Source organism: Cucumis melo, chromosome 1, assembly GCF_025177605.1.
Source record: "Cucumis melo cultivar AY chromosome 1, USDA_Cmelo_AY_1.0, whole genome shotgun sequence".
In the NCBI taxonomy this organism is placed as follows: domain Eukaryota; kingdom Viridiplantae; phylum Streptophyta; class Magnoliopsida; order Cucurbitales; family Cucurbitaceae; genus Cucumis; species Cucumis melo.
In genome coordinates this window covers 37,252,749-37,262,137 of record NC_066857.1, presented here as the reverse complement: position 1 = coordinate 37,262,137, position 9,389 = coordinate 37,252,749, and the positions used below count along the sequence as shown (strand labels likewise).

The following is a 9,389-nucleotide window of genomic DNA, read 5'->3' as shown; positions in this document are numbered from 1 at the left end:
ATTTTGGCGCTGTATATATGAGATGAACAAATTTGTAATTTTTATTGATCACTCATCTTTTGAGTTACTCAATTAGTTCATTTGCAGCTGTATATGACAACCATGCCATGCCCAAAAATCCAATGAAATAAATAGAATTTGTCTTTCTTTTTTGAGTTCATTAGCTAACATATTTTTAAGGTTAAATTAAATTAGATCCATGAATAACATTAAATAACTCAATATTATTAAATTAAATTCATTTGTCATGTTTGAATAATAGTTCTTTGTATATTTAAATAAATATTTAATTTAAATTTCATTTCAGAACATTTGAACAAAATAAAATATGAAAATACAGAGGTAAAATACAACAATTTTGTATGAGTGAAATGAAAAAAAAAAAAAACAAACCAAAAATAGAGAACTAAAAAAAAAAAAAAAGAATTTGGCAAATAACTCAAATGTTTTAAGAATAAAAATCACACCAAACAAATTATAAATAAACATACCTAGTTTGTCAAAACTAAAAACTAAAAATCAATAATCAATGTAAGTGATATACTTATATTCGGTCATAAAAATATTAAAATTCTAATTAAAAAATAAAAAATGATTAAAAATAGAATATTTGATAAAAAATTTAGATTACATAGAAAAAATGTAATAATAAATTTTGGTTTTGTCATGTGGAATATAAATATTTCGTTAATGGTTCTATTTTTTAAAAAACCTCCAAAATAGTTTATAAAACAGTAATAGCAATTTTCATTTTTCTAATTTCTCTCTGTATATAAATACATATTTATCATTTTTATTGATTTTTTTTCACACTTATCAGTTTATATTAGATAGCAATTTTTTCCAATAAAACCTCCGAACGAAAGCCACCGCGAATTGGCAAGTAGAGGGAAGAAGAGTGGCAAAAAAATTCCCATTGCAGCGGGAAAATTTTCCGATGTAATCGGACCGAACCCAAATCGTGTAGCCCAATCTATTGCGCACACCCCACACACTGCAGCCTCTTACTCTCTGATTTCCTTCTTTGCCTCTTCCCTTTCAATTTCTATGTTTCTCAGCTTCCGCTTTCTTCCCATCTTCGTTTCCACCCTTTGCTAATTTCCCTGTAATTGGGAACTTCAATTTTCTCCTTTTCTCTTTCCCGTTTCCCCAAACTTTCCCTTTTTTCATCGATCCCACACACTTGGCATTCAAAGATCGTAAATTATTGCAAAATTAATTGAACCCCATTTTGGAATTAATGGGTGTCTCCTTCAAAATCTCGCAAAAGGGTAAAAGGTTTCATCCAAAGCCTTTTATTAACCAAGCTGGGAGCACTGTTCTTGATGATGACGAGTCTAAGGATGGGTCGAGAGTAGTTTTGAAGAACGAATCTTCCCTAGCTCGAAAACTTGAGGTAAGTGCTTCTGCTTCTGGCTTTCCTTGATTGTCGATGTGGAAATCTGATTTCAGCGCAGTTGCTGTTTGTTATAAGGGATTTAGTTTATGAATTAAAAAGGCTTGTTTTTTCTTTGTTTTGCTTGGTTACTTACTCTTTGTATCTGAGCCAAGATGCGGTTGAATTTAACTGCTTGGTTTCTTACTCTTAATATCTGAACCAAGATGTGCTTAATTAAAATGTTTTGATAGTTCAAATACCATATTGGAATTTAAAAGTTAATAATAATAATGGGAATTATGTACTGAATGTTTTATTGTTGTTTTGTTATTTAAAGGATGAAAATTGTACTTGTCTGACAATCCGAAAACAGCAAAATGTCTATTCAGTTTGTATACTCTAGCCTATAGCAAGACGGTATGATGTCAATTCTGTTTACTTTGTATCATAATTCGTAATACACTTATTCTTTATGTAAAAGGGTGAAGAAACTGAAAGAAATGGGAATGTAAATGGGGTAACTGGATCTTCTTTAGGTCGTCTAATTCCAGGTAATTTTCTATTGACTTTATGCATTATCCTACCATTCTTGTTTTCTTGATTTTTATTTTTATTTGAAAACTTAGTATTGTTCTTTCAGAAAATGGAGTTTCCTTCACTTTAAACCTGTTTCAGGATGGATATTCTATCGGAAAGCCATCAGAGGTTTGTTGAAAATAGCATTAATTTATTTGAGTGGTTACTAGGAAGTGAATTACATCAAAACTAATGCTTAGATTTGCAATCGTGATCTTCAGATTGAACCTACACACCCAAGTACTCTACAGGACAATTCAAAGTTGCTTCCTTATGACAGGAAATCTGAAAACTTGTTTTCGGTAAGTGTCATCTGCTTTCCCTCATCTCTCTCCCTATCTCTCTTATTACTAAGCCAGTTGTTAATGGCATGGAAAGTATTGACTAATTGGGCTTTTATTAAATTTATTTATTTTCGAATATTTAAATTTGGATTACTTGCTGCTACAAAATCAGTAGGTCTATGTTGAGGACTCTTTGTTCCTTTTTTCTGGTAGATTTTTGTTTTCTTTTCAAATGTAAATATGAATAATCTTTTAAGATGGCTTGTATCACTCTGCAATTGTTGACTTTAATACTGGAAGAAACACATGTTTTTCCAGGGTTGGCTGACTTCAAAACAATTGGTATTGAGAAGATTTCTCATCTGTAGTTTACCCTTTTCAGCGACCATTGTTCTTCCATCTTTATTACTTATGAGCTTGATGGTCTCTAATTATGGTTGAACTTCCCTTTTGTTGTTGTGAACTGTCTCTATTAAAGTGTTGATATAATTAAATTTACTATAACTCAGGAATTTAAACTTTTGAGTATAGCAATTGGGGTTGGGGGACTCGAACCTTACACCTTTAGGATAGAAAGTTATGTTAATCACCTTAAACTTTTGAGTACATCAATTGGGGTTGAGGGATCGAACTTCCACCTTTAGGATAGAAAGTTATATCAATCACCGTTGAGCTAAACTCGCCTGCAACTTAAACTTTTCGGTCAATTGGTGGTTTAATATGGTAAAAGAGTAAGATGTTATGTGTTTAAACCCCAAAACCTCAGTAGTAGTGTCAATTACTCTTCGTATGGTTTTGATTTCCACTTGTTGAATTTTCTATAAATTTTTAAGCTCATAAGTGGGGGGAGTGTTGAAGTGTTAATATTATTAATTTTATCATTATCCATAAGAATAAGGTTTTGGGTCAATCGATGATGTAATAGTGATGTAAAACCAAATGGGAGAATTTTATTAATGTCTAAAAGTTGTGAATACAAGAAGATAAATACTCTATTGATAATTGAAAAGTAAGCTAATCCTAATCTTAATACTAATTAATAAAAGAAACTAATCCTAATCCTAATCCTAATACTAATTAATAAGAAAAACTAATCCTAATCCTAATTAATAAAAGAAACTATTCCTAATCGTACTAAACCAAAGAAACTAGTCTCAATCCTCATAAATTAAGGATTTGACCATGATACCCTATTCCTACTTCACAAATAGTATCTAACATTCTCTTTTAATGTCTATGCATTTTCAGTATAATAAGTATTGTTTTTCTTTTTCTTTTATTTTCATTACGGCAAGCCTTTTCTTTTGTTAATTTTCTTAATTTTATATGCTTGAAGGCTATTGAATGTGGCCGATTGCCTGGAGATATCCTTGACGACATACCTTGCAAATATTTCGATGGCACAATTGTTTGTGAGGTGAATCTACCTAAATTATGAGCTTATTTTCAGGAAGCCTAAATCATGCTTAGGATGATATAACTAATACATTATTGAAAAAAAATTCTATTTATGTATGAGTGGCACGTGTTGTTCATATCATATGCAGGTGCGAGACTTTCGTGGACGCCCTCCTGAACAGGGGCCTGGTGCTCAATCGACTGATGGTTTACCTATTGTCAACAAAATACATCTTAGGATGTCCTTGGAAAATGTGGTGAAAGATATTCCATTAATTTCTGATAATTCATGGACCTATGGTGATCTGATGGTATGTTTGCTTAGTCCATAATCTATGGTGAATAATTTTGATAACATGTTGAGGGTGTGATAGATTTCTTAATTTGTTTTTAATACTCAAGGAAGTGGAGTCCCGCATTCTGAAGGCATTACAACCACAACTTAATCTTAATCCTGCTCCTACATTTGATAGGCTTTGTAACAGCCCAGTTCCTATGAAGGTGATGTGATGTAAATTTCAAGTGGTTATGTTTTATGAAAATAAGATTTCAATCTATTTTATGTGTTTAACATTTATTGTTTCTGTTTGCAGCTCAACTTTTCTCAGTACAGTGAGCGGAGGAAGCGATTGAGACAGCTTTCAGAAGTATCTATCTCATCTAATAGTAGGTGTGGAAAGAAGATTTGCTTAGACAGAGTACCCGAAAATTTTAATACTAGACTGGGAGATTCAGGAGCCGTTTCTGGAAATTTGAATGCCCATGATAATGTAGCTGGTCAAAATATGATTCTAAATGAGATGATGGCATCAAGACCAAAGAACTTTACTTCAGATGCTACTCTTCCCGCACAATCTGCAGTAGCTGTTCCTCAATCCAGGTATTCTATGGGCAGTGGAACCCCAAGAGGTATGATTGATCAAGCAGCTGGTACAGTTCTTAATCCATCTGGTGTTTCCCCCAGCGGGCAAGAAATGATGTCATATGTAGATAATTTGAACCCTAATGTCTCTCTTCATGCCAAGAGGGAAACTCAAGATGGGCAAATGTCACCCTTGTCCAGCTTTAACAAGAGACCAAGGCCATCTCTTATGGGTATTGATGGAATTCAACAGCACCCATTGGCGTCCATGGAAAGTCCCCAGGGATCTGACATGAATTGGAAGAATATGTTGCAACAGAAAGCAATAGCAAGAGGCATGCAGTACTCAAACGCGGGAGTGCAAAAATTTTCTCCACAGATGTTTGAGGGAGTCCTGAATCAGGATTCTGTGCAAATACCGTTTGCCACAGGACAATCAACTATGCGATATGGAGCCAAGGAAGAGCAGTTTGATTCCGAAAAGATGGATGGATCTGACATTAGTCGAAACAAAACTGATATGCAGATGATGGAAACAGAAAACCACCTAGATCCTCAGCACCCACGGGTTCAGCAAAGACCTCCACAACAAGCATTTATGAGATCTAATCTCTCTCAGCCTCCTTGGAATAATTTTGGTCAGCATATTGAGAAGGAAGCAAGAAAGGAGGACCAACTATCGAAAAGAAAATCAGTTCAAAGTCCTCATGTATCAGCAGGAGCTATGGCTCAACCATCCTTGTCAAAATCAGGGGAATTCTCCAGTGGTGGCTCAGGTGGACCACACTATGGAGTGCCTGGAAATATTTCTGCACTTGCATCAGCACAAAAGGATAAGCCTGGCATTAATCCCGTTTCTCATGTTGGTGGAACTCCATCCTTGACTTCCAGTGCTAATGATTCAATGCAAAGGCAACATCAGGCCCAAGCTGCTGCAAAGCGAAGATCGAACTCCCTCCCCAAAACCCCAGTAATCAGTGGAGTTGGATCTCCTGCTAGTGTTGGTAATATGAGTGTCCCTCTGAATGCAAACAGTCCTTCAGTTGGGACTCCACCTTTTGCTGATCAAAGCATGATTGAAAGATTCTCAAAGATTGAAATGGTAACTGCAAGGTAAAGATTAAGATGGTTCATGAGTTAATGTCATTGTGTTGTGCTTTCCTTTTTCCCCGCTTGCTTCTCCCTGATTTAGGCTTTATGCAAGATTTTGGCTTATCATAAAATATTACTTTAATGCATTTGTTTTTTGTTTAATCAAAAACTATTGCAGGCATCAACTCAACCTTAAAAAGAGCAAGGCCAATGACTATCCTATCAGAAAATCAAGTACATATTCTGCTCACAATCTTGCAACCCTTCTGGCAAACTCGTCTATTAATGATGGTTTAAAAGATGACGCTGGTCCAAGGAAGATGTCAAAGTCCCTTATTGGTGGCAGCTTAAATGCCTGCAAAAGAAGGGTGTTAACTTTTATGTTGCAAGACCGTACACCTCAAGGTCCGTATCATTGTCAGTTTTCAAATAGTTGGTCTTTTGTTTAACTCTTCGTTCCATTTGAAACCTGCATTCTTCTGCAGGAATGGATTCGTACGTTACTAGGTTACGAAGTAGAGTAATCCTGTCAGAAAAACCCAATGATGGAACTGTAGCAATTACTTATGAAGATATAGATGATTCCGTTTTTCTGGCTATTGAGGATTGTCTTCCGACATTGCCTAATACTGTAAGCTCTATTATATTGACCAGCTATTTTGTTCCTAGAGATTCATTGGAGTTAATTTCAACTGTCTGTTCTACGTTGGTTGGTTGATTGAGATTATTGGCTAATCTATCATGTTTTGCCGACCTGAAATAAGTAAATGGATTTTTGTATATATTTAAAGTAAATATCAAAATGTGCAACTAAAGTACATATGATCTATATTTATCATTGGTTCCAAGTCTGAGGAGGTTTTTGACTTTTGTTAAAGATGACTTTTTACATCTCCTTGCAAATATTTGGGTCTCAAAAAGGTATCTCCTTGAATAAGATTATGGAACAAACAATTTAACTGAACTAAGAGGTCATGAGTTCAATCCATGGTGGCCACCTACCTTAGAATTAATTTCCTACGGTTTCCTTCAGATCCAAATGTTGAAGGGTCAAGCGGGTTGTCCCACGAGATTAGTCGAGGTGTGCGTAACCTGGCCTGAACACTCACGATATAAAAGAAAAAAAAATTTAACTGCAACTACTCCTAATTTACTTGGTAGTCGCAACCACACTTCCCCAAAAGTCAAATCCTCATGCTAATATCTATTGGTTCCGGGTTGTCTCGTGAGATTAGTCGAGGTATGCGTAAGTTGGCTCGGACACTCACATATATAAAAAAATTATGTTGTCGTTCTTGTATTCACGACTTCAAAAACATTAATAAAATTCTCTCATTTGAGTTACGTCACAAATGCTCACTAATGTAAATAGTACGCACTCCTTCCTTAGAGTGCTGCGCCTGTATGGTGGTTTCATTTCCTTTCTCTCTAGTTTTGTGGCAGTGTTAGCATCTAAAATCAATTCTTGGGCAGGAATGGTAGATAAATTATTATGAACTCCCTCCTTTGAGGTTAGAGGCACAATTGTTATCTGGTCAATTATGTAGCTTAATATTATTATTATTGAGTGAAGACCTTGTTGATAGTTTAGACTAGTATACATTATACGGTTTCCAACGTAGTCAGACATGATGACGGGGCACACGAAAAAGCACTTGAGTTCTCATATAATTGTGCATTTTTATTTCTTATTGATTATTTATATACTGAACGTCTTCTATACCTTTCTCTGTTCTGACACAAGTATATGTATGTTTAATGACACAGCTTTTGGCAGATTTACTTGCTGGTCAATTATCTTCCTTGGTATGATCTGCAATTTCCTTTCATTAAATTTCAAAATTGATCTAAGAATTTTATTCATTTTTAAATTATTAAGTAGTTACCAAACATGCCTTCTAAATTCTTCGATGATGCTCAAGTAAAACATTTATCTAATTTGCAGATGGTTCATGAAGGATATGATCTTATTGAAGATGTTATTCAACTTAGGCCAACACGGATAAACCCATCTGCAAACAATCAATCAAATGCTGCTGGTCATCCCCATATTAATCCAGCAGCAGAAATGCAGAATTATGGAGAAGCTTTTCCAAGTCAAACATCCAATGAAGTTCCAAAGCCTAGCGGTAGCGGTAATGCTTCTCTGCTCAATGCATCCCATAGTCTTCTAGGAAACGCAAGAATGTTGCCTCCTGGAAATCCTCAGGCAATGCAGATGTCTCAAGGAATTTTGGCAGGGGTTTCGTTACCCGCAAGGCCACAACAGGTAGAAGCTCAAGCATCAATGCAGCAGCAGCAGCAGCAACAACAACAACCGCAGCCATCACAGCAGCAGAATCAGCAAAGCCTTGCTCAACCTCAACATCAACAGTTCCAGAGACAAGTGATGCTCGGAACAAACACCCTCTCGCATTTGAATGCCATTGGTCAGAATCCTAACGTTCAATTGGGAACTAACATGGTGAACAAGTCGTCAATTCCACTTCACCTATTACAGCAGCAGCAGCAGCAACAGCAGCAATCACAGATGCAAAGGAAAATGATGATTGGAGCTGTGGGTATGGGTAGCATGAACAATAACATGATGGGACTTGGAAGCCTTGGCAGTTCAATTGGTGTAGGAGCTACCCGAGGAATAGGAGGAACTGGACTGCAAGCACCCATGGGATCTATTCCTACCATGGGGAATGCAGGTCAAAATCCAATGAACTTAACCCAGGCATCTAGTTTTAACAACGCTCTCAATCAGCAATTTCGAGCAGGGACATTAACACCAGCCCAGGCACAAGCTTATAAATTCAGGATGGCACAGAACCGAGGCATGCTCGGTGCTGCCTCTCAATCAGCAATAACTGGAATACCGGGAGCAAGACAGATGCATCCAAGCTCAGGTGGACTTTCAATGCTTGGACAAACTCTGAACCGTGCTAGCCTGACCCCGATGCAACGAGCAGTAGTTTCTATGGGTCCTCCAAAGTTAATGCCGGGAATGAATCCGTACATGAATCAGCAGCAGCAGCAGCAGCAGCAACAGCTACAACAACAAATGCAACAGCAACAGCAAATGCAACAGCAACAACAGCAGCAGCAACAGCAGCAACAACAACAACCTCAGCAACAGCAGCTACAACCTCAGCAATTACAACATCCTGAAACAACACCACCACTTCAGGCTGTTGTTTCACCACAACAAGTGGGTTCACCTTCAACCATGGGAGTTCAACAACTCAATCAGCAGCAGCAGCAACAGCAGCAGCAGCAGCAGCAAACTGCTAGCCCGCAACAAATGAATCAGAGAACTCCGATGAGTCCGCAGCAAATGAGCTCAGGGACAATCCATGCCCTTAGTGCTGGGAATCCTGAGGTTTGCCCTGCTAGCCCTCAGTTGAGTTCACAAACTCTTGGTTCAGTCAGTAGTATTGCAAATTCTCCTATGGATATGCAAGGTGTGAACAAGAGTAACTCTGTAAATAATTCATGAAAGTATAATTTTTAGAGGTGATGATTTGTTTTAAATTTCCTTTTTCTAGTTTTTCAGACATTTTTTTAAGAATGTGTAACTGTAGAATTATCAGATCATTGGTATGTAGGAGAATATTCACCTGTTCTTAGCTTGTAAGGTAGAGGATTTCAAGATATGTACAGTTAAATGTAGAAAAATTAATGTGATAAAGTTTGATATTTTGAATTTGTAGACTCTCGACTCAATGTAGCTGACAATGTATGAGATAAAACTGTCAGTTGCAAAGTTTTTGATTCTTGATGAATGCATGCAACACTTATTTTAATCGTATGG

The 9,389-nt window shown here is 36.5% G+C and overlaps 1 protein-coding gene across 1 annotated transcript; it reads left to right on the top strand.

Annotated features, from left to right (window-relative positions):
• Positions 1–820: 820 nt before the first annotated feature.
• Positions 821–9,287, top strand: LOC103500670 (protein PHYTOCHROME-DEPENDENT LATE-FLOWERING). Its single transcript, XM_008464050.3, has 12 exons — positions 821–1,396; positions 1,860–1,929; positions 2,019–2,083; positions 2,176–2,256; positions 3,575–3,655; positions 3,786–3,947; positions 4,039–4,137; positions 4,230–5,611; positions 5,769–5,995; positions 6,076–6,221; positions 7,358–7,396; positions 7,536–9,287. Exons 1-12 carry the CDS (start codon positions 1,241–1,243, stop codon positions 9,072–9,074), a joined length of 4,047 nt encoding a protein of 1,348 aa, XP_008462272.1. The 5' UTR covers positions 821–1,240; the 3' UTR covers positions 9,075–9,287.
• The last annotated feature ends 102 nt before the right edge of the window (positions 9,288–9,389 follow it).